The 25,694-nt window shown below is 40.0% G+C and overlaps 1 protein-coding gene across 3 annotated transcripts; it reads left to right on the top strand.

Moving 5' to 3' along the window:
• Positions 1 to 2,324: 2,324 nt before the first annotated feature.
• On the top strand, positions 2,325 to 24,189 carry SQLE (squalene epoxidase). Of its 3 annotated transcripts, none has more exons than XM_061123218.1 (11): positions 2,325 to 3,496; positions 7,075 to 7,330; positions 12,542 to 12,722; positions 14,186 to 14,282; positions 15,209 to 15,322; positions 15,408 to 15,579; positions 17,448 to 17,543; positions 20,222 to 20,364; positions 20,751 to 20,847; positions 22,567 to 22,654; positions 23,652 to 24,189. In XM_061123218.1, the coding sequence occupies exons 1-11, from the start codon at positions 3,212 to 3,214 to the stop codon at positions 23,842 to 23,844; spliced, it is 1,722 nt and encodes a 573-aa protein (XP_060979201.1). In that variant the 5' UTR covers positions 2,325 to 3,211; the 3' UTR covers positions 23,845 to 24,189. The 3 variants fall into 3 exon arrangements, with proteins under 3 accessions (XP_060979201.1, XP_060979203.1, XP_060979202.1); XM_061123219.1 differs by having other exon boundaries at positions 2,326 to 3,496; positions 7,078 to 7,330; XM_061123220.1 differs by lacking the exons at positions 22,567 to 22,654; positions 23,652 to 24,189 and adding an exon at positions 21,631 to 22,140.
• The last annotated feature ends 1,505 nt before the right edge of the window (positions 24,190 to 25,694 follow it).

Raw genomic sequence — 25,694 nt, 5'->3', positions numbered from 1 at the left:
ACTCCAGTATCTTGCCTGGGAAATAGCCAAGAGCCTGGCGGGCTGCAGTCCATGGGATTGCAAAAGTTGGACACGACTTGGTGACTAAACAAGCAGCAGCAGCCAGGCCAAGATTCAAACATACCTAAGTGATGGTTGTGTAACATTTAAGTTTGGAAAGCACAGGTATTCAGAATGTGCCCTATGCGAGGATCACAAATGCTCTTTTTGCCATCAGGTTGGAAGTGGATTTTGGACTGTACACATATGGATAAGGTGACTTTCAAAAGATTAATTTAAAAATTACCTACTTAAAAATTTTACCTACTTAATAAGAGAAAAATCCTCATGATAATTTCTAATCAAGTAGCAATAATTCTGGTGATAACTGTATTTGCTTCTATAAGAGTCAGCTGACCAAGCCTTCTGTCATTTTAGCAGTATAGGAACTCACAGTTACCAATAAGCAGTTAAGTGAAGAATTATCTTCAGGAAAGCAATTTCCCACATGTTAAACTGATTTTCTTGAGTTCTTTCTAATTCAATGTGTCTTTCAAGCAGCTGAATTTGTTGATAGCAGGGAGGAATGTCAAGGAAAGTCTTGGTTTTATAATGGAAGAAAGGTAAAGTATATTTACCTTGTATATTTACTCTGATCATTCAGAGTATTGGGGAAACAAGATTTGGAGACCAGGAGTTTAGCTTTTGGTTTCATCATTTATAAACTGTGATTTGGCCAAGCCACTTAACCTCTTTAAGTTTCATATTTGTTATTTTTACAATCCAGGTAGTTTTGAGTGTTAAATGATGCCTGTGAAAGTGTTTTGACACATAATTATTTCATTAACAGATTAAACACATTTGGGTTGAAAAATGATGACAAGTAGTGTACTTGTCTAAACTCAGCAAACTGCCAGGAACTTTAAATTTCATGAAGACATTGCCCTAGCCCTTCAGAGATTTGACTGACTTTTGACTTGTTCAAGGTCCCGAGCCTGGTTAGTGGCAGCCAGAGTCTCGGTCTTGATTGCTAATCACCTAGTCTTTCCTACTACACCACTGTCATTCATCATTCAGCTTTATGGAAGATAAATGCAAAAACATTGTGCTAGTTGCTGTGGGTGATTCTGATTTATCAGATGCAGATCCTCCTCTCAAAGAGCAGAGAAACTAGTGGGGTAATAGCCATAAATGTATACTCAGAAGCTGGGACGGTAAGTATGAATAAACTATTATGTGACTTGGTGAGGATCAGTGGTCCCTTGGTAGAAGAGGTGACAATTCAATTCTGCTCCAAAAGGCAGAACGGATTTGTACATAAGTCTTAGGGCTTAAAATAGGCAGTCCAGGGTTACAGTAAGGTGAACAAAGGCACTGGTCTTAGCCCTCCCTGTTTTTTGTTTTTTGGGGGGTAACAAGATCCATCTCTCACCTGTGAATCTTGCAGACTTCTATTGTTCCCTCTAGAATGCCTGTCAAGGACAAAATTCATGTAACTTGCCAGAAGGCCTTGCTTGATTCACTCCAGGCAGAGTGAAGGACTGCCTGCCGTTTCCATGGTTCCCTCCCCGCCCACCCACTTTTTCAGGGCACTTATGACACATCTCTATTTATTTCACTTTGCCCCGCACCCTTCACCCTGTTTCTGATCTTGACTATAAAAGGGCAGCGTGCATAAGTGTATCTTCAACCTGGGTACAGTGACAAAGTGCACAGTTGCCTGACAATTTGGGTAAAGGAAGGGAACACCTGGCATATCCTCTCCTTTCTTCCTCTGCCAGACGCCTGCCCACACCTTCTTGCAGATTCAGCTGTGAAAGTCACGTTCTCGAGGCACCTGTAACTTTTTCTACCGCCCCCTACCACACGGTAGGCACATGCCAGAAAGGCTGTGTCTGATTCCTCTCTATGACACCTGGGCCCGGCACGTAGCGACCCGTCCACAGAGCGGCCAGATGAATGGAGACTTGCCGAGGCGGCGGAAGCCCGGCGAGGTTTCCTCGGAACCAGCTCCACCTCTTTCTGGGTAGGATCCCAGCGGCTGGGCCCGTGACACTCAGGGCATGACGCCCACCAGCCCCACTCCCTCCAGAGACAGCCCGTGCCTTCCCATCCGCCCATCCAGCGGCCGACCCCATCCCCACGCCCCCACCCGACACCACGCAACCTCGTCCTAGCGCCTCTCTGGGCGTCACCGCCCGAGCCGCGTCGCCTGCGATTGGCCAAACACGGCATAGCGCCATCTCGGCCTACAGCGCGGCGCTCGCCCTCATTGGTGGGCGGCGGCAGGGGGCGGTGACGGTGGGCGGAGCCCCGCCCTCTGGTCCCTTGCCGGGGTCGAGCCCAAACGCCGGCTACGCTCACGCGGCCGGGCGGCTATCTAGGCACCAGGCGGTTACTTTGGTTACTGCCGAAGCGCTGCACTGGGAGGGCTGCCGCCGCCCGCGAGGGATGCTGGTGATGAGTCGCTCGGGAGCCGCCGCCGCAGCTGCTCTCTGAGGGGGGAGCGCCCTGGAAAGTGTCGTTCAGCTGGGTGAAGGTTCGGGGACCGGTGCCTTGGGAGCCGCGGGGAGGAGGAAGTTTGGAGGTGGGGGCTACGCTTCCCAGTCCTGGAGCCGCAGTCTCGAGTCCGAGGCCATCTTTGGTGGGAGAAGGCTGCCCCGTCCGACGTTTCCCTCTGAGAGTGGAGGTCCGGGGCAAGAGAAGGAGCTGTCTCCGCGCCGTCTCAGCCCTCGAGCTTTCCGACCCGGTGAGGCCGCAGTTCCCCAGCGGAAGATATTTCTTTGATGTTTGTCTCCCTGTTGCTCTTCCGAAAGGACACCTGCTGCTAGTGAGAGCGAAGAGCAATTTCACTACACGACGAGCCAACAACAAAATTTAATACGTTATCCGGAATTAATCTCCCAGGACTCCCAGCACTCCCCCAACCCCCATAGATGGATTGCTTGAAAGGGGAGAGTCTGATCGCGAGCTCTTGGAGGCTTTTAAATACTTTTCTTTAAATCCTGGAGAACGTTCCCGTCTAAACGTACTTTTATACTAACTTATATGATTTTGTAAATTTCTCTGATTTGAATTGTAATCCCGTGACGGTGTTTCCTGGACTTCAGCCGGTCCCCCGCTCTCCTTTTTGGCAACACATTTTGGGCAGAGCATCTAAACACCAAAACCCTACCAGGAAAAAAAAAAAAATCTAACGTTGATCCGGAGTCCCCGAAGAAGCCTTTTAACCATGTGGACTTTTCTCGGCATCGCTACTTTCACCTATTTTTATAAGAAATGCGGAGACTTCGTCTCTCTCGCCAACAAGGAGCTGTTGCTATGCGTGCTGGTGTTCCTGTCGCTGGGGCTCGTGCTGTCTTATCGCTACCGGAGCGGGGCCCTCCTCGGGCGCCGGCAGAGTGGCTCCCAGTTGGCGGGCTTCTCCTATATTCTGTCAGCCTTGCCTTTCATTGGCTTCTTCTGGGCCAAATCCCCCGCTGGATCAGAAAATAAAGAGCAGCTGGGGTCTAGGAGGGTAGGTTGAATTTAAAGTGGGCACATGTATGAGTGTCTTACATTTAAAATGAGGACTGCGATCACCCAGATGTAAATACGGTAATTTAAAGGGTGAAAGGCTGCAAGTTAGATATTCTGTACGAATTCTGACATAGATGGTTTTGGTTTTTTGTTTTGTGTACGCTCTTGACTGCTCTTGACTACATCCTTGGCGCTCTTAGAAATGATGGAAAACCTTTGTTTCATTTAGTGTTGGTGATGCTAGAGCTAAATGAACTTGGTTTGATTAAGGAAAGGTGAAATGTTCAAGTCAGTAGAACAGAATCACTGTCTGTGATGGAAAAATAGTTTTATTTAAATCCTTTGGTAAGGATTGTGTTTGAACCTGGGAAGAAAGAAGAAAGCTGCTTCAGGTAAACTCGTTGCTAATAAGAAGGGACAGCTGCCTGGGGAAAGTCACAGAACAGCTGGAAGAACTGGCTGAGTCAAAATGCTCAGTGTTTTAAAGTCTTGGGCAAAACTCCCTTGTCTCCCCACATCAGTGGAGCCTTGAGTAAATCAGTGTCCTAGGTTAGGTGAATAATTAATATTTGGTCCCTGCAGAGACAGCAGAGGAGGACAATGGTGAGAGATGAGCGGGGAAAAGATTGTTGAGGCCAGAATATTTAGGGCCTGTTGGCCTTGGGTATTTATACTTTTCCCCAAGAGCACTGGAGGATTAAAGTATGTGAGTAATGATATTTTATTTTTACTTTTTATTTATTATTTTTTTAAGTCTTTATGGATTTTGTTACAATATTGTTTCCATATTGTGTTCTGGTTTTTTTGGCCACAAGGCACATGGAATCTTAGCTCCCCGACCAGGGATCAAACCCACATCCCCTGCATCGGAAGGCGAAGTCTTAACCTCTGGAATGCCAGGAAAAGTCCCTGACTTTCACTTTTTAAAAAGAACATTTTAGTTTCTGTGTGGAGAATGGATTGTAGGAGGACAAGAATGGAAGCAGGGATGTGGGCTGAGAGAGTCTTGCAGTAGGCCAAGTAAGGGATGACGGTGACTTGACATTAGCGGGTGTGGCCTACAAAGTAATTCACTCCTTCAGGGTTCCAGAGCCATATCTTCTTACCTGTATCTGCAGCAGAGATCAACACAGTTTAAGAAGAGAGGGGGCTTGGTTTAGAAGTTTTGCTCTACCACTGCTGACTGTGAGACTTTGGGCAAGTTGCTTACTTTCTGGAAGAATCAGTTACTTCTTCTGTTAGGTGGAAATGGCACTAACCTTGCTGGTAGTTAGTGAATTGATTGATTTAATGTTTGCTAAATGCCTGGTACATAACTGTCTGGTAAATAGTAGTTATTTGTATTAGTCTAGGGGTAGTCTCCATCTGTTAGGAACCTTCGGAATGGTGCTGAATTCATTGATGGGGTGGATGTGGGTTGGAGGAATGGGAGGGTAAGGGAATCTTTAATTTTCAGTTTGAAGTCTTTGCTACTGTGAACTGAGATGATGTCCCTCAGGGCCACTGAGCACTAGTCCAGGAGGCTGGAATGCCATCATACTGAAGAGAAATTCGGCGGTTGGAAGTTGAATTACAGCTGTCAGTATTGGTTCCATTTTGCAAATACCCCAGGCTCTCTGTTTATTTCCTTAATACCTGGGAGTCGGTAGACTGTATTAAGTTCCCTTTAGTGCTTCATGTACTAACCAGGCTCTGAAAGGCAACTTTCTCCAGAGTTCTCTTTCCAGGATTGTGTATGTGTGTTTGTGTGTAACAGGGAACATTTAGGAAGAAAGGCTAATAAACAATGGCTAAAATGACAAGTGAAAGTGGCTCAGGTGTGTCTGATTCTTTGTGACTCCGTGGACTGTAGCCCGCCAGGCTCTTCTGTCCAGGGAATTCTCCAGGTAAAATACTGGAGTGGGTTGACATTTCCTTCTCCAGGGGACCTTCCTGCCAGGGATCAAACCTCGGTCTTCTGCATTGCAGGTAGATTCTTTACCATCTGAGCCACCAAAATGGCAGAAGAGGCTTTAAATACAGTCAGTTGTTCTGACTATTAATACTGAGAGAAAGAGTAAGTTCTGTTGTGAAAATTAATTTCTCTAAGAGAAATGATTAAAAAACAAAACAGTGGACAGGGTCTAGGTCATTGTAGAGGCCAGATGAATATTAGATCACAGAGATTTAAAATTCTAAAGGATTTTAGGTTTTTATCTCCTTCCTTTTTGCTTGACAAAAATGTTTGTTCTTATTCCTAAACTGGAGGGCCACTTGTTTGGCCAAGTTCCCGTAACAGTATTGGGATGGGGGAAAAGGAAGGTAAATGTGTTCTTCCTTTTGGACGATGGAGGATGAGTTGGTTAGATGGCATCACCGACTCTATGGATGTGAGTTGGTAAGCTCCAAGAGTTGGTGATGGACAGGGAAGCCTGGCGTGCTGCAGTCCATGGGGTCGCAAAGAGTCGGACACGACTGAGCAACTGAACTGAACAGAACTTTTTGCCTGAGGGCTCCCCTGATAGTTCAGTTGGATGTGACTGAGTAACTTTCACTTTTTTTGCTTGAGGTCTTTTATTAAAACCCTTTCAAAATGACATTTAACCTTATCTTAGTTGTTAAGGTCAGAGAACCCCAGGAAGATGGCTCCTTGCAACTCTGTGTCTGAATGTATTCATATTTGTGACTCCATATACCAACAAAAAATGCTTATTATGGTACTGAATTATTCATTAAAAAAAACTGTAATAGGTACTGTTATGCTCAATGGGCATAAATCTCTCAAAACAGCCCTTTTTCATCTTATAATCAAAGGGAGGGTTTTTACTGTCAGCCCAACCAGTGATAGTTTTAATGTTTGTTCTTATTCTTAAACTGGAGGGTCACATATTTGACCAGGTTCCCTTAAGAGTATCAGGATGGAAGAAAAGGAAGGTAAATATGTTCTTAAATGTCAAGTTCTCAAACTGCGAACAGGTTGAATTCCAAGTAACAGAATGAGTTATTCTCTTGGAATTGTACGTATTCTCAATTAATAGATCTCTGGCCAGAATTTGACAGTCTTTTTGTTATATAAAAAGTGATTTTAGATTAAGATAGATTTTTCAGATGAAAATCGAGAGGGAGAAAATGAAGACAACTAGTGGAAATATCTAAAGGGTGCTGAATAATTTGCAACATGAAATCATATCAGAAGCTGTACATGATTTGTATCTGGTGGATGCTCAGTATGTATATGAAGAATTGAGTAATTAGGATAGAATTTTCCCTGTAAGACTTAGAAGTCCCTTGTAAACCTATCTTATAATTGGCCTATTGTGTATTTCTAAATATGTGACAGCATTTTCTAAATATATTTGGAAGATGGAACATAAGTTTCATTTTACTGGGGTATTGTTATCCATTTTTGTTTAATTGGTATTTAGATATTATTGTTTTTTATATATGATATGGATTTAAAAACATAACCGTTCATTTGGTTTGATAATATTTAGGGTATAGTTTTTACCTAAGATGCAAGCGTTCACTGTGCCTGTATAGTAGTAATATGATTTAAAGAAAACAAATGTGGCTACATAATTCATTTTTTTTTTTAAGCAGTGCAAAAAAGGGACCAGTATTTCAGAAACAACCTTAATAGGAACAGCTGCCTCTACCCTGACCTCTTCTCAAAACGATCCAGAAGTTATCATCGTGGGATCTGGTGTCCTCGGCTCTGCTTTGGCTGCAGTGCTTTCCAGAGATGGAAGAAAGGTGACAGTAATTGAGAGAGATTTAAAAGAGCCTGACCGGATCCTTGGAGAATTTCTGCAGCCAGGTGGTTATTATGCCTTGAAAGACCTTGGTCTTGAAGGTAGGTTCCTCGTGATTTTTAGGAGTTAATGTGGTATAAGCAAGCAGTCTTTGCTATGACTGGTAAAAGGGTATTCCATTTTATTTTCATGTATAAAGGTTACAGATTTATCAACAAATTTTCATGAAAATGAAAGCAAAGGAGAAGATAAGCATGAGGAAACATGAAGTAGCCTTTGTGAGATAAAAGTGGCTAAGAAATTGTAATGGTCAAAGTTGAAGACTGGAAAACTTCAACTTGGAATGAGGAATGAAATTTAGTGAAAGGTGAAGTGAACTGTCATTTGTAGAGTGCATGTGATGTACCTGTTTCAGAACCTTTTATTTAAGGATCATTAATCCAGTGCTTTTAAAATACTCTTCATTTAGGAAATAGTTTTGCTGTTTGCTTTGTATGAGGTGCTATACTGGGTGCCAAGGATAAACTGGCGAATAAGACAGATCAGCGATCCAGTCTTGGGGTTCAGAGTGCAAAATAGGTCCGGGAATTGAGAGAGAGCTTGCTTGGTATTTAGGGTGGGCATGATGTTGTAGTAATTACCAGCATTGATTCTGGCACTAGATTGCCTGACTCTGAATACAGCTTAGGTGCTTAAAAAGCTGTGTGATCTTGGCTAAGTTACTTAACCACCTGTGTGTTAAGTTTGTTGCTATTGTTTATCTTTAAATCTGACTCTTTGTGACTCCATGGACTGTAGCCCGCCAGGCTCCACTGTCCATGGGATTTTCCAGGTGAGAATACTAGAGTGAGTTGCCATTTCCTCCTCTAGGGGATCTTCCTGACTCAGGGACTGAACATGGGTCTCCTACTTTGGCAGGTAGATTCTTTACCTCTGAGCTACCAGGGAAATCTCTATTAGTTTACTCATCTGTAAAAGAGGCACATTTAGAGTCCTTGACTCATAGGTTATTAAGAGAATTAATTGAATTAAAGCATAAAGATAAAGCAGTCAGAACAATTCCTGGTATGTATTAAGCACTATGTAAATGTTTGCTGTTTTATTCAGTGTACTGAAGGGGAGACCAGTGTAGTCAGAAAGTATTGGGTAATGGGGAAAGGAGCAGGACTTGAGATTGAGATTGAAGAGTTAGGCAGCTGCTAGTCCTGTAGGACTTTGAAGGCAGTGGAACAGGAGTATGACAGGATCCTGTTTATGCCTCCAAAGGCTTCAGACCTCTGAGAGCTCTTCACAATGACGAACACTTCTTATATCCTGACTCAGTACCTATGTGTGTGCATGCTCAGACGTGTCCAACTCTTTGCGACACTGTGGAATGTAGCCCGCCAGACTCGTCTGTTTATGGGATTCTCCAGGCAAGAATACTAGAGTGGGTTGCCATTTCCTCTTCCAAGGGATATTCCTGACCCAGGGATTGAACCCACGTCTCCTGCATCACAGGCGGATTCTTTACCCACTGAGCCACCTGAGAAGCCGCTCAGTACCTACATACATTCCTAAATCTGACTGAGATTTATTTTGCTTTTTAAATACTCTCATGATTTTACCCAAGTCTACAATTTGCAGCTTGAAATTTCATTTCACAGTTTACCATTGAATCACATCCTGCACTTAAAAGTACTTATAAGCCACAGCAGTAATGGAGACCAGCTAAGAAGAGTGTGCACTTTTCTAGGCTGCTATTTTGAAAGAATATGTGGATGTTGTGTGGTGAATAGACTACAAGACTGTGGTGGTGGGGTGGCAAGAGTCAGTGCAAGGAGTCTAGTGGGAGCTCATCGCCAAGTCCAAATGGCATATGATGGTGGTTTGGACTAGCACGTTAGCAGAGGATGTAAAGAGAAGTGGACAGGTTCATGACCAAATAAAAGACAGGAATGGCTTGACTTAGTAAAGGATTGGTGTGAGGTATGAGAAGACAGGGTATTAAAAAGTGATTCTTAGCATTTTGATTTGACCAGCTGGAAGATGCTGTGTAAGAAAACCTAGAGAGGGACCAGCACTGGGAGGAAGTCGGGGGACCCATGGAGATAGACATGCGGACTGTTTAGTTGAGAATATGAATCTCAAGTGCAGAGGAATGAGTGCTTTGAGCTGGCTGGTGTAGGTATTTCAGAGAGGTCAGCATGTTTGTAGTACTTAAAAGCCACAGCAGTGATGGAGACCAGCTGAGAGTGTGCAGGAAAAAAAGAGAAGACAGAATAGATCAAGTCCTGGGAAACTGACATTTAGAAATTGGGTGGAAGAAGAGAAGCTTGCTGGAGGATGGAGAAGGAGCCTGCAGAATGACAGGAAAGAGCCGGGAGAGTTTGGTGTCCTTAATCCAACAGAGGAAAGTGTTTCTCGCAGGAGGGGATGGGTACATATCAAGAAAGGAAAGGAGCCATGTCATGGTTTGCTAATGAAGGGTCAGGTCAGAACAGTGCGTAGGAAGTGCGATGGGATTCGGCCATTTGGAGGTTGCTGTGGGACTGACAAGGTGTTTTGGTGGAGTTGTGTAGACGAAACCTGGACTGAAGTGAATGGGAGATGAAAAAATTTGAGGCTAGAAAACTACTCTCAAGGAGTTTTTCTCTAACAGAAAACAGAAACAGGGCAGAGGTGACATGTAGATGTGAGGATACAGGAGGGGTGTTTTGATACTAGATAGAACATGTTTGTGGGGTAACAGAGAAGATCAGGTTGGGAGGGAGGTGACTAAACGGGTAACATTCATTCTTTTATTTAACGTATTTATTAAGTATCAGCTATATTGTAAGTACTCTTCTGGGTGCTGAGGCTACAGTAGTGAACAAAACAGATTCCAGCCCTCACAGAGCATACATTCTAGGTGCTCCTGTAGAAGATGGTGATAAAAGATGAATAAATAAAATTTATAGTATATATTATGGTTATAAGTGCTTCAGAGAAGAGTCAGAAAAGAGAGATAAGGAGTGTACTTCTAAATGATGCAGTGGGCGGGGGAAGGGAAAGCCTTACTGAGACAGTGATGCTTGAGGAAAGGACTGAAGGGAAGGGGTAGGAGAGCCCTAGGACTGTCTGGAGGAAGAGAAGCTCTTTCCAGGTAGAGAGAGCATCACGGGGTGAAGCCTGATGGGGAGGAGTGAGCCTGTGGCTTCTTTGAAGAGCAGGAAAGGAGAATTGTGTTGAATTGAGTGGTTTGAGTTGGAGTTAAGGAGAATGGAGACTGGATTCTTTGCTGGCCCACTATATGGATTAGACTTTTATTCCAAAGGGAAGCCATTGGAGAATTTTAAGAAGAGGAAGTTACTAGATTTCACGTCTTAGAAGTATGATTAGAAATCTTGTTTTAATGTATTCTTGTTAGTGTGTAGAAGAAAGACTAGATCATGAAGTGGCAAGTCAGCAGCAGGGAGACCTGTTAGGAAGTTATTGTGGAAACAGTGAGAGCTGATGGCTTGGACCAGGGTCATGGCCGTAGTGGTGGGGGATGTGGTCACATTCTGGGACTATATTTGGAAGGAAGAGTCAGTAGGACCTGCTGCTGCTGGATGAGATGTGAGGGGTGTGAGGAAGAGAGGAGTCGTGGTATTTAAAGAAGGCTAGATGGCGTTGCCAAGAAGAGGCCCAGGACGACTCCTGGGGTACTCTAAGGTAGAGTGGTCGGTGAGAGCAGGAGCCGAGTAAGAGGACTGAGACTGAGAAGGGGCAGATAGAGAGGAAAAGCAAGAGACAGCAGGGCCCCGGGCCCCAGCGGATAGGATGGATTGTAAAGAAGGGAGGCCCCCTGCCTCTGTCCTTTTATGTTCTCTAACCACCACCCTCCATGAGAGGGTCACCAGAGACAGGTGGGACAGTACCCTGAGGTGGATTTTGTCGGCTTTATCATTGATCGTCAGGCGTGAATTTGATGAGGATGCCATTTTCCTGCCTGCCTGGTTAAGAAAGTGAAAGTGCCAAAGTTTATCATATTTGATTTCACCAGTCAAATTGTGAGAGGCAGATCTTTCAAATCTTAAATTAGACCTTATTTATATACTTAAGATAACTTACCCAAGGAAAATTTTACTGTGCCACTACTGTCTACTTTTCACATGTTCTGGTGTGTTCTAAATTGGCCAGATTTAGCACTTAGAAGTTCTTCCATAATATGAGTTAAGAAAAATAAGCTTATTTCAGTAGCTGGACAAAACAAAAGTGGAAATACTAGATGGGTTTCAAACAGGTAGGCCGGTAAAGATTGGCAGTTTGCCGAGATCCAAATTGAATACACTGCTAATTGGCAGCTTCTGTGATACCTGTGTGCTTTTCTCTGACTGAATTTTAGCTGGAATAATTTAGAAGCCAAACCAAAAAACTAACTTACTTGGATCCTAGGTGGGATGTTTGACAAGTATTCATCCAGCTTGTCCCTGACTAGACTTTAAAGTGTAATTAAAAAGCATATCAGAAAAAAAATGATTTATTTTGATCTTAGCATAGATGTGTGGTAAAATTGTTTTATTATAAAGTTTTCCTTTTCATCAGAAATGAAATCATTTTAATAGACTTAATCCTCAATATTGTATTTTAATGTATTTGAATATATTTATAGCATGTGACTTTTAAAATATATGCTAAAGTCAGCTTGCTCACAGCAACATTTCTAATACCATTATCCATTCTTTAAAATAACTTTAAGCCTATTCATAGTATTTTTCAGTTAATACTTTATAATGTACCCTAGATGGATTATAAGACTAATATTACATTAAAGGGTGCTAACTTCTTCTTGGTTCTTGATAGTTGTTGCCATGCTTATTTTCTAAAATGTTATTAGTTTATGATATGACCAGTAATATATACAATTTATCCATTTTATCATTATTTCACCAGCAACTTTGATAGATTTGGTGTCTTCTTGTTTCAGTTTTATTTCATTGATTTTTTTTTTTTAAATCAAGTTTTGAACATTGTTTTCCTGACATATTCAATGTTTCTTTGTAGTATGAATCATCTGTGTACATTTTCCCTGTTATTATTAGAGTCTGAATATTTTTCCTATGAATTTTAATGAATAAATTTTATATGTAAATATTTACCTTTTATGATATCACAAATTTGCTAAGACTTGTCTTCCAGAAGCATTAAGGTTTCTGAAATAGTTCTGTTAACGTCCAGTCCTCCAAATGGTGTTGTAACTTTATGAACGCAGAAACTCATTTTCCACATCCGTGTCCTCTTGGTGATTAGTGTAACTCTGGGCATATTACAAAAAACTGACTTTTTTTTTAAACTGTGTTGTTTTGCAGATACAGTGGAAGGTATTGATGCCCAAGTTGTAAATGGCTACATAATTCATGATCAGGAAAGCAAAACAGAGGTTCAGATTCCTTTCCCCCTGTCAGAGAACAATCATGTGCGGAGTGGAAGAGCTTTCCATCATGGAAGATTCATCATGCGTCTCCGGAAGGCAGCTATGGCAGAGCCCAAGTAAGGCTCAGCTTCCAAAACCTGATGTTAAACTGTTATACTGTTAAATACTGTTTTATACATTTTCATAAGTTTCATACGGTTTCATAATAAACCGTAAGTTAGAAGAATGTTAATTCTTCAGCCTGTGTTAAGAATATCATATAAATCATTTGAATGATTAGAACTATTGAGAACTTTCCTACGACTCAATGTGTGATTTTTATGTGGTTCAAATTGAGGGGATGTAGTCATTGTAATTAAGGTTTAAGTTCATATGTACCCATTTGGGAGTTGGAGTTTGTGGTTATGGTGCTTTTTATTAAAAGTCAGGACAGAGGAGTTAAAAGAGAAAATCCCTGTTGCATTCATACTAAGGACCTGGACTGACAGGACTGGCTGGGTGTCCCTTTCTCTCTTTTTTTGAGTTATAATTGATATACAATAGTATGTAAGTTACAGATGTACAGTATAGTGATTGACAGTTTTAAAGGGCTTCTTCTTTTAATTATTAACGTATATTTACTTCTAGCCTTGTACACTATAATTGTGATTTAAGGTTTAAACATGAGAATCCTCATGTCATCGACAAAGGCTTGAAAGTGAAAATACAAGTCGCTCAGTCGTGTCCGACTTTTTGTGACCTCATGGACTGTATAGTCCATGGAATTCTCCAGGCCAGAATACTGAAGTGGGTAGCCTTTCCATTCTCCAGGGGCTCTTCCCAACCCAGGGATCGAACCCAGGTCTCCTGGATTGCAGGTGGATTCTTTACCAGCTGAGCCACAGGGAAGCCCAAGAATACTGGAGTGGGTAGCCTATCCCTTCTCCAGCAGATCTTCCTGACCCAGGAATTGAACTGGGGTCTCCTGCATTGCAGGCAGATTCTTTACCAACTGAACTATTGGGGAAGCCCTGATAAAGGCTTAAATCCTTAATGTTGGCTTAAATGTTGACAAAGCAAAAGGAGAAATGAATTGATTATTCTTAGAACTTGAAGAATTTGATATCTATGAAAGTAGAATATATTCATTTTAGAAAAATAGAGAAATACTTAAAAATATAGAGGAGATTGTAAAAATTATCTATGATCCTTCTAACTAGAAGTAACTACTCAGAAAAATTTGAATAAATTCCAATTCTGTGTGTATTCATCAACACAACAAAACTTTTGTATGTAAAATTTTTCTGCGTGTATTTTATTTTTTAATGAATTGAGATAAAACCTCATGTTACTTTTTAAAAATGCTTTTCTGAAAAGTCATTACATTAGTTACATACATTCCATCTTAAAAAATTAGAAAATTATAACCCCACCTAGTTTTAAAACCCATTGATGTTTTTGCTTTTCGTCATTCCAGCCCTTTTTCTATGTACATGTATGTCCAGTTTAGGGTACACTGGAGATAGGAAAAAGGAATTTTTCATTCCATGTTTAAATTTTTCAGTTGTGCTACCAGAGAATTTGTTTATTTATCTTTTAGTGCAAAGTTTATCGAGGGCACTGTGCTGCAGTTACTAGAAGAAGATGATGCTGTGATGGGAGTTCAGTACAAGGATAAAGAGACTGGAGACATCAAGGTGAGATGTAGCAGATATTCACTTTTCCTGAGAGATTTTTATTTTCTTTTTCTCCTACTCCTTCAAGAGAAGTAGGCCCACAAGTTTATTATTCATCAAATGGACTGAGAGCTCTCCAAACTCTCTATGCTAGATAGCAACACATTGTTCTTTGGGGCAATGCAGAATGCTGTTCAAATAACTCTGGAAACAAACTCCGTGATGTTAGCTGTGTTAAAAACTGAAGTGAGAATTGTACCCTAGCGGAGAGGGAACTGGAAGATGCAAAAAGGAAGGATTCAGCGTGAAAGAAATAATGAGAATAAAATAAACTATTGTTGAAATAAGAAAGGCAAAAACTAAGAGACTCTCTGGGGAAATAGCTGAATAAAATAGTTTCCAGTATTTGCTTGTGTTGGTTTAGAACAGAGGAGAAAGTAAAAAACCTATCTGTTGATTCTTTCATAGGGTAATTACCTCCTAGGAATTACACTCTAATGGGGGCAATTACAAGGTAATATAAGTATATACATCCATGTGTACAAAAAGTCTTCGGAGCCATAGCCATTGATTGAAAGCACTATGTGGGGTTAAAAAATTCTAGAATAAAAGAATGTGGCTAGTCCTTGGGATTTGTAATGTGGTTCAGTTTTCTGTGGGCTCTGCTTGCTTGTCATAGTTTCCCCCAGTGTCCATCGAAGTGACTTAATCCCAGGTGGTTTGGAATGGTAGGACTTTGGTGGAAGGTGATCTCAAGGGGAAGAGTCTCTAAAGATGGGTCATTCATTAACCTCAGCCTACATGAGAGCTCCTTCAATAGCATTATCTCCGGGTACTCTATAATGTCCCATGATGTGTTTAAATTTGTTTATGTACACTTTAAAAGAACAGTCTTTTCACTGTGTATTTCTCACCATTTAGCTGAGTGTTCTTTGTTTTTGTTGTAGGAACTCCATGCTCCATTGACTATCGTTGCAGATGGACTTTTCTCCAAGTTCAGGAAAAACCTGATCTCCAATAAAGTTTCCATTTCTTCACATTTTGTTGGCTTCCTTATGGAGGTATTGTAGAAATGCAATTGTAGAAGATAAAAGTAACTTGAAATTTGCAACTTATTAAAAATATTTTATTTATTTATTTTCCTAGAATGCACCGCAGTTTAAAGCAAATCATGCCGAACTTATTTTAGCTAACCCAAGTCCAGTTCTCATCTACCAAATTTCACCTAACGAAACTCGAGTACTTGTGGACATCCGAGGAGACATGCCAAGGAATTTGAGAGAATACATGACTGAAAATATCTACCCACAGTTACCTGGTAAGAAGTAATTATCTCACTGCCATTGTAATCTAGTTTGTAAGTAAGTCTCACAAAAGACTCTCCATCTCCAATTCTCACTAAAGCTTTGTCTAAACGAGGCTGAAAGATGATAATGGCAGCTGAAAAATTTCATCTAATTAGTCAGATACAGTGGAGCTGAATAAACTATTTAAACTAGCACATAAAAAAATCTCCACAAGTAAAGAAAATAGTTTCAATGTATTTTTTCATTGTAATAATAAAAGTGTAGTTTTGTGAGTAATCATTAATAGTGGCATATATGGTATTTTTTAAGGTAGTCTGGATAGTAGTCTAGATAGCTGAATTCTTGAAATATCTCTTATACACAATTACTTTTTGTGCTTGGTTTTTGTAGAAATGATAGCTGCCATCTATTGATTGTCTACTATGTAAGAGGTGTTTTACAAACATAATTTAATCTACACAACCACCTGAGGTAGGCATTATCATGATCCCCATTTAGCAGATGAGGAGACTAAGATTCAGAGAAGTTAATTAGCTTCTCCAAACATAAACCTTTAGTAAGGGGCAGAGCCAAGGTCGAAAGCAGGTCTGTGTGCTCATATGTCCCTGCCCTGGGAACACAAGGGCTCTAAGGGTTCTTAAAGATCTTTTAGTTTTGAGTTGAGTACAGAAAGGCTTCATGAGATTTCAGACATCTTTGTTAAACACTCATTAAAATTATTTTTTGAGAATGGGAAGATGTAAGAAAGACATGTAAAAAAAATTATTAAGAATAATTGAAAGGAAAACTCTGCTTGCCAATTATGATTATAGTAATAGCAGATTATCCTGGATGTGAGTACATTTGTTTAAATATTCTGATTTTTCAAGTTAGTTTTTAAACTAAGGAACATTATTTTTTAAGCTAAGCAAAAGCAGTTTACTAACAGAATATCAATAGAAATTAAGGTACACATGGACCAATTTAGATTTTTAATAATGGCATTTTCAGCACTTCAATACATTTTCACTCAGTTAAGCCATTTTGAAGCTTTCAGATGGAAAGAATGTGTATTAGGAAGAGGATAATTAATAATGTATTTTTAGCATTTTTTTCTTTTACTGTAGATTTTTTTCCCCCCCAGTCCAAAGCATAGCTGGAGAAGACTGCCTTGTGATCAGGGAGAGAAACATTTGTAGGTTTATGTTCATATTAGTTAGGTTATGGAAATTCTATTCATTGGAGGAAGGGAATAGTTTCAACACAGTCATTCAGCTCTTGTATTCCCAGATTACAATGGGAATTGTATGAAAAGCAAGTTCATTTTCTATAAAGTGGAAGCACAAAACTTTGGTACTTTCCTGGGATGTATCGCAGAGATGAACTAATCTGTTTCATTCTAGATGAAGAAACTAAAAGCTCCTCAGAGAGATAGTTCTCTCTACATCTTACCCTTTTTTTTTTTTTTAACTGTACACATACCCTCCTGTTGTTTGTGAATTGGTGGTATATTTCATCTGTTCTTATAGAATATGGTGGTGACAATAAAATAGGTGTTAAATATATACCTGTTGGTAATCATTTGGAAGAAAGGTGGATGGTTTTTCTCCTTATCATCTCATCTGGATTTGCTTCACTCTTCCTCTAGGTTTTTGTTCATACAACTCTGTATCTATCTATATTGATTTTTGCTTAGATTCCTTAGCCATCCCTTAGCAGGAACAACTGTGTGCTTAACAAACAGTTTGTTATTAATTAGTTCTTGATTTATCACAAGGGATATTTGTAACAACCATCACAGATGTGTAGTATGTATTTGTGTATACGTGATAAGAATATATGATAATTTGCAATTGGAATGTTATAAACCATTTATTTGGTGGGGCGGGCTTTATTGCAGATCACCTGAAAGGACCATTCCTAGAAGCCTCTCAGAATTCGCGTTTGAGATCAATGCCAGCAAGCTTCCTCCCTTCTTCACCAGTAAACAAACGAGGTATTATCTTCTTGGACCAACTTTATAAAAGATATTCAAAATATTATAATTCAGTATTCCAAATGACATGTATGTGGTACAGAAAATAGATTATTGTAATTAGTGCATACCAAAATTAGTTTTATGATATTTATTATTTAGTATTGAGTATACATAGGTCACTGTTCGAGTTAATGAAAATAAAAATTAAGTACAGTCCTTAATCTAGAGAAGGCAGTTTTCCAGTGAAAGATGTAAATAATTTCAGAACACTGCTGATAAATGCTGTTATGAAAGCCCACTCTTGGTACCCCAGATTCACTGTGAAGGAGTGGGACGTACAAGGCAGGGAGCGAGCCTGTGGATTGGGAAGGGTAATTAGGGAAGACGTTGCTCTGGAGACACAGCTGGACAGTGAGATGAGGGACTTCTGAGTAGGCAGAAGCCTACTGCAGAAGCCAGCATGGCTGAGAAATGGTGGCACTTAAGTAGCTCCCTAGACCCCTGGAGCATAGGAGAGGTGGCAGAGTGGTAGAAAGTTAAGATATGCAGTTTTAATCCTATAGACAGTGCAAAGTCATTGAAAAGTTCTTTTTATGTTTATATCTTTATTGAGAGATAATTCACAGATCACATAGTTCACTCATTTAAAGTGTACAGTTTGTTGGTTTTTAGTGTATTCATAGGTCTATGGAGCCATCACCACAGTCAATTTTAGAATGTTTTTAATCATGCTGGAATGAAACCATGTAACCATTAGTAGCCGCTGCTCACATCCTCCCAAACCACCATTAATTTACTTTCTGTCTATAGATTTGCCTGTTCTGGACATGCCCTATAAATGTAATCATACAGTGGCATCCTGTGTAACTGGCTTCTTGGAGGTTCATCCGTGTTGGAACAAGTATCAGTCTTTCATTTGGTTTAATGGCCAAATACTACTCCGTTCGTGGATATGTTACATCTTGACTATCTATTCATCAACTGATAGACATTTGGATTGTTTCCACTTTTGGTTCATACCTGTGTATGAGTTATTGTGTGGACATTTATTTTCATTTTTCTTGGTTATATTCCTAGGAATAGAATTGCCAGGTCCTAACTCTCTCTAATGCTTTGAGCAACTGCCAAACTGTTTTCCAAAGTGGTTGATCATCCTCCATTTCCATTAACAATATACGAGGGTTCCAATTTCTCCACATCCTCGACAACATTTATTCGTATCTGTCTTTTTCCCATAGCCACCCTAGAAGGTGTAAAGTAACAATAAAAGTGGAAGGTAGAGAAATGATTTCGGTAACATCTAGGATGTAGCATGCATGAAACTCAGTGATTAATGGTAATAAGGGAGAGCGAGGTCTCTTGATGGATTCCAGGTTTCAGGCTTAGGTATTTTGCCAGCTATTTGCTGACATTGGACTTAGGGAAGTGTGGGGAGATAATGAGTTCATTTTTGTACACAGTGATGTGACGGCTGTGAGCTTATTTGAGTGGCCAAGTGGAGGCCCACTGAAAACAGGAGTGTGGAGCCTGGAGGAGAGGTGTGAATGAGAGCTTTCGATATACTGTGGTTCCCAAACATAAACAGCTGTTGTTTGCTATGGAGAAACATGTATCATAAATTGCCAGTCATAGAAATAAACTATAATGCAAAGCAGAATGAAAGCCAGTGCCGAACTAATACAAAGAGCATGCTTTGGGAACATATCCCAGTTGGAATTGGGAATGTTCTGTGGAGGAGGAGGAATAAAAGCTGGTTATAGCTAGTGGTTTCTAGTGAAGGTATTAGACTAATGCATAAAAAAACTTGGGTGAAAATTTAGAAACTACTTTTTCATAAATTAATATGTGTGTATTCTATAATTAGATAGTATATTGTGACATTACAGGAAAAAATTATCCATAATTCTGCCACCTTACCACTTTTACTATGATTGTTTTATTTCTCTCAGAGAGAAAATTAAATACATGCTTTGTTTAACTGTCCCTCTGAGTCACGGGTCATGAGCCAGGCTGACAGTGGGTGGGAATCTTAGAGTCAGGACTATAATCAGGAGGAGCTGTACCTTGAGTCAGATTGCAGAGCTTACTGCTTCTGTGGTTTTGATGCAAGGGGATGGTTTTCAGCTAAGCTTCAATCAAGGTTTATTCTTCTAAATTAACTTCTTATGTGTTTGGAATATCTGCATATTCCCTTAGAACCATATAGATCTCTTTAATATGCGGGCAGCAAGTATTACTGTGAAATGTCAACGAATTCTTGATTTTTTTCCCTTGTAAAAGACTTGCTTTTTACACATGGATGCCTGTACATTGCTTTTTTTGTTTTTTTCATGAAAGAGGCCTTACACATATTTTGACATTGTCTGACTGAACCTTAGCTTCACATGTGAGTTTTTTGAGGGCAGGGATCACGTTCCTGTTCTCACTGTATCCCTAGCATCTGGCACATATGTTACCTAACAAATAGTAATTGAATCAACTCTTGAATTTTTGCCTGAGTAAATTTTAATTGTGGTTTAGTATTAGTATTTTAATTGGTTTAGTATTTAGTATTTTCACATTCTAATTTACTAGCTGACATTCATAAATTATTAATAGGGTTTTTTTTTTTGGAGGGGGGGGTGTTGTTTTTTGTTTTCTTTGGATCTTAATGGATGCTCCAGGATGATGTCATGATCTAAGTTCTCTTTTTACAGGTGTTCTTCTTTTGGGAGATGCATACAATATGAGGCATCCTCTTACTGGTGGAGGAATGACTGTTGTGTTTAATGATATAAAACTGTGGAGAAAATTGCTGAAGGGTATCCCTGACCTTTATGATGATGCAGCTGTTTTCCAGGTAAGATATTCTTTGACAAAAATGTCTCAACATAGATTTCTTTCTGGGGCCTAAGATGAATGGGACTTTGCAGAGATCTGTACCTGGGAGCATGGTCCTTAGTAGTGATTCTTAAACAGTCTTGTTCAGGATTGAGAACATGACTTGCAACCTGTGAATCTTCTAGAATTTCTGGTTTGGAGATTACATGGGCCACTTAGCCTCAGAGATGTAACTTGTTCCTCTGGAGATTTTTATTTTTTTGATGGGAGTGTAAATGTTGAACAAGACATAATTTCTAGTAGATAGTCCTCAGGGTATCAGTTTAAGGGATTATAAACATTAGTTTGTGCTTTTTTTTTTTTTAAAACCCTTACCATATAATAGGTGATCTTTCTCTTTTTTAGGCCAAACAATCATTTTATTGGACAAGAAAAAAGTCTCATTCCTTTGTTGTGAATGTTCTTGCTCAGGCTCTTTATGAATTATTTTCTGCTACAGATGGTAAGTGCAGCTATTTTTGAATGACTGTTACTGAATTATAGATTTTTAGCAGAGAAAGGGAACTGAATTACAAAAAGTTAGTGATTAGGCCAGAAATAGAAATGTTTCCTGAGTTTGCCAACTTCCAAGTCGTTAAGTCCTTTTTAACTCCATCCTTGAGCACAATTTTGACTAATCATCATGTATCCACCACTGTGTGTGGGAAGCCATTGCCTCCTTAGACAACCTTAGTAATAGTACCTCAGTCATGTGTCATTGTTCATTCCTCTGGTCCACATCACATCACATGTTCCCCAAATGCCTAAGATTGTGATGGAAGACCTTTCTGACTGAATTAAAGGGCAAGGTAGTGTTAATCCTTTTTCTTCCCAGACAGTAGTTCAATTTCTTTTCGAAACAGTATTTTGTAAAATGAAAATGAGCTTAGTATCAAACCTAGGTTTTTGTCTCCTATTAAAATGCACAAGCAGAAAGTATCCACCTTTTACTCACGTGAAGTATTCCCACTTTACTACTATAAGGCTTCTGTTTTTGTTTCCGTATGGTAGAGGGTGATGGTCAGTCTCACATGAAGGAAAACATGACTTAGCAGAAACAGGGCTAGAGATGGAGGAAAAGTCACCTGTGCCACTTCCCAGCCGTGGCCATGTACACATACACGTTAGTGAGCGGTGGGTTAGTGAAACGAGACCTTTAGGTGTTCAAGAATAAATGTAACTCCCAATACAAAATAAAAAGTTGTTGTTTTTTTTAAATAACATAACTCTAATCCCATTACCTCAGGTATTTATAATACAAGAAAGCTATTTCTGTGACCTGGCTGGGGCGCTAGTGATCCTTGCTTTGGTGATCTGATTACCAAGGATGACACAGTACAAATGCTTCGTGCAGCCCCTCTAACCGTCGTTCTTGCTAAAGGAAAAGACAACGTGTTGTGATTTGCCAAGCAAATCTCTCTTGCTAGTTTATCATGGAAGTTACAGTGACTGGTTGGGCAAGAAGAGAACTAAATTTGGAGTTTTTCTAAGCTCTTCTTTCTGAGCTTTTCTCAGCTCTTGAGTTTCTTAGAGTTTGAATCCACCCACAAAACAACAGAGCTATGAGATACTGAAGGAGGAATGGGCTTTATTGGAGTAAAAGTTTACCTGTTGTAATCTTTTTTACCTGTTGTAAAGAATAATCGAGGTATACTTGAAGAACATTAATTCTATACTATTAAAAAAAGGTTATTGATTATACTATGTTGTGAGGGTTTAATGAATTATTTTGAAAAATAAAACTGTACAGATATGACATTTTTATTCACTTCATAATTTACTGCTCAGATATACACACTGGGCATCTTAGAGACTATCATTCTGGTTTCTAGAATTGTGTTTTTGTAAGAAAAGAATGTACAAAATATTTGACATCACTTAATGAATTTACAACACAATCAAGGAGATAGCTTTTAAATAACTCGTAATTTCCAAGGCCTACATGTTTAGTAATTATTTACTAGCAGAAAAAAGTTTATTCATTTGTGAATTACTATGTAGTCTTCATTATGAAATTGAAAAGAAATCTTGGGTGGCTAAAATGCTAACACTAGATTTTTAAGAAATTAATCTATAAAGGTGTAATAAATGTTACATATTCATTTTTTTCTGACATATCATTAGCACCCCACGTAAATGTATGAGTATTTTGATTGAGAGTAATTTTAAACTTTTATTTTAGATTCCCTACATCAACTGAGAAAAGCCTGTTTTTTTTATTTCAAACTTGGTGGAAAATGTGTTGCAGGTCCGGTTGGGCTGCTTTCCGTGTAAGTTGTTCTGACGACACAGAGGAAACAGATACTCCAGATTTTCTTAGGACTGTGGTTTATGCTGCGCTTGCTTAGTCACTCAGTCGTGTCCCACTCCTTGCAACCCCAGGGACTGTAGCCCACCAGGCACCTCTGTCCATGGGGAGTCTCCAGGCAAGAATACTGGAGTGGGTTGCCATTTCCTTCTCCAGGGGATCTTCCCGACGCAGGGATTGAACCTCCTGCATTGGCAGGCAGGTTCTTTACCACTAGTGCCACCTGGGAAGTTTGATTTATGAATCACTGCTAATCCCTCTACCTGCTGTATGTCTTCATTTTATTATTGATTAGTATCCCAATCAAAATGTTCCCAGAGAAATGAAAAAAGGCAGTATTCAATCCTGCGTTTTAGTTCTGGGCAACAGTGTTGATCCTGAGTTGGTGAGTAGGTGAGGCTAAAACCCTTGATTAAAAGAGCAGCTTGTTTTTTTGCCTGTGGGTTTATGGCCCTGACCTGATCTATGGGGACCATGAATAATAGAGAAGTTTATATTTAACATTGAATTCCACTGAAGTGTGGGACTCATGAAACTCAGTTCTGACGGTGCAGACATATGTAGAATTATTCTTGGAAAGTCTGCAAAGTGAAATTCCTTAAGGCTTTTCTCCTTTGTCCACTTTCTGAGTGTCAACACTGTTACCTTTTGAAAAACGGAGATTCCATAGGCCAGGCTACTTTAGGCTGAGATCTCAAGATAATGAAAGAAAACAGCTCAGGACGCCCAATTCATATAAACTAAGATAAGTTACTGGCTTCTCTGACAGGAGTAAAGTCTAAGCAGTTTCTTGTAAAAAAAAAGTTTTAATTTGTCCCTTGACCAGCAGATACAAGCTTGTAAAGTCCCCTAAAATGTTGAGTGTCTATTTACCTTTATAGATGGTACACAATTGGAATCTCTTTATGAGTCCGTTTTCATTTTGGGGTCTTAATTATATGTATTTTTTCCCATTACAGATTATCTCCCAATCCTCTGGTTTTAATCGGACACTTCTTTGGCGTCGCAGTCTATGCCACCTATTTTTGCTTTAAATCGGAACCTTGGATTACAAAACCCCGAGCCATTTTCAGTAGCGGTGCTGTATTGTACAGAGCGTGTTCTGTAATATTTCCTCTGATTTACTCAGAAATGAAGTACTTGGTTCATTAAGCTTAAAGGGGAACCATTTGTGAATGAATACTGGGAACTTGCCAAGTCTGCAGTGACTTGGAAGACAGTGTATATAGCACAGTACTCCTCCCGCTTCTGAAGTGGGAATTCTTGGACCAAGATTGGGATTAATTTGTTTTTGAAGTTATTTTGTATATAAACATACATGTAAATATATACTTTAGTTTGCAATTTCAAATGAAGGGTAAAATAAGATAGATATTTAAAAGAAATGATTGTTACCATAAATTAGTGCTAACATTGAGGAGCTGCAATTTGTCTTTTGAATTCAGTATTTGGGATGAGTCACTGTGGGACATGCAAATAAAATGAAGAATGAACTCATGTCTTTTTGTTTTTTTTTGGCCACACCCTGAGGCATGTGGTATCTTAATTCCCCGACCAGGGATCCAACCCAAGCCCCCTCCATTGGAAACACAGAGTCTTAACCACTGAACCACCAGGGAAGTCCTCTTCTTTTTGTCTGTTGCTGTGGGCTTCTTTATATAACTTCATGAAAAAGAAAACCAAAGTGGGATGGAAAAATGCAGAGGGAAGCCTTTTCTGTTAAATAGCTCTTGACATTGGGGAAGTTGCCTCAATATATCTGGACCTTATTTTCCTCATGTATCCCTCTATCTCCCCTCACTTATCCAATTGGATAAGGTTCTTTTCTGAGGTCCTGGAAAATGTCACATTCATATAAAAGGGAATCAAGGGCTTTATATTAATTCTACTGTGTAACATTAATAAGCCAGGCTATGCTTATTCAAGGAACAGTGAACAGGGCTGTACACTGGAGTGTCTACTAGACTGTACACTGGACTGTACATGGTGTGGTACACTGGACATACGTGAGTGTATAGTGGACTCAACATGACGTACACTGGGTTGTATTGGCCTGTACACTGGCTGTGTACGAGTGTGTACTGGACTGTACCCTGGAGTATATACTAGACTGTACACTGGGGTGTATACTAGACCATACACTGGGCTGTACACTGGATGTACATGAGTGTATACTGGGCTGTACACTGAATGACTGTATATTGGACTGTACCCTGGAGTGTATACTAGACTGTACACTGGAGTGTATACTAGACCATACACTGGGCTGTACACTGGATGTACATGAGTGTATACTGGGCTGTATACTGAATGTATATGACTGTATATTGGACTGTACCCTGGAGTGTATACTAGACTGTACACTGGGGTGTATACTAGACCATACACTGTGCTGTACACTGGATGTACATGAGTGAATACTGGGCTGTATACTGAATGTATATGACTATATTGGACTGTACACTGGAGTGTATACTAGACTGTACACTGAACATACACAAGTGTACACTAGACCATACACTACACTGGGCTGTACACTGGATGTACACGTGTATACTGGACCATACAGAGGAAACACGTTAGTGTACACTGGATTGTACATGACATAGAAGTGTACACTGAACTGTACATGGGATTGTACATGGACGTACAGCTGACAGTACCCTCAACTACAAAGGCTGGATGGTACACAGGATGTGCACTGGACGGTAGACCGCACTGAATACTGGGATGTACCCTTGGACTGCACACCAGGTGTGCATTGGACTGTACACTAGATATGTCCAGACGTGTCCGTGTCCCAGATGTTTCCAGATGAGCTCCAGCTGTGACCAGCTGTGCATGTGGACTATACACCAGATATGGCCAGCTGTGTTCCAGATGTGCTCCAGATGTGTACTGGACTGTACATTATACACTGGACATAGACTGATGTATATTAGACTATATTCTGGATGTACACTGGACTGTAAACTGGATTGTAAAGAAAAAACAAGTACCAG

Source organism: Dama dama, chromosome 21 (assembly GCF_033118175.1).
Source record: "Dama dama isolate Ldn47 chromosome 21, ASM3311817v1, whole genome shotgun sequence".
NCBI classification, from domain to species: Eukaryota; Metazoa; Chordata; class Mammalia; order Artiodactyla; family Cervidae; genus Dama; species Dama dama.
This window is presented reverse-complemented; position numbering and strand designations above follow the sequence as displayed.

Coding starts and splice junctions, on each gene's coding strand:
- SQLE (XM_061123218.1), top strand. CDS start 3,212: ATGTGGACTTTTCTCGGCATCGCTACTTTCACCTATTTTTATAAGAAA. Junction 3,497..7,074: donor AGCAGCTGGGGTCTAGGAGG/GTAGGTTGAATT, acceptor TTTTTTTTTAAG/CAGTGCAAAAAAGGGACCAG. Junction 20,848..22,566: donor ATTATTTTCTGCTACAGATG/GTAAGTGCAGCT, acceptor CTTTTATTTTAG/ATTCCCTACATCAACTGAGA.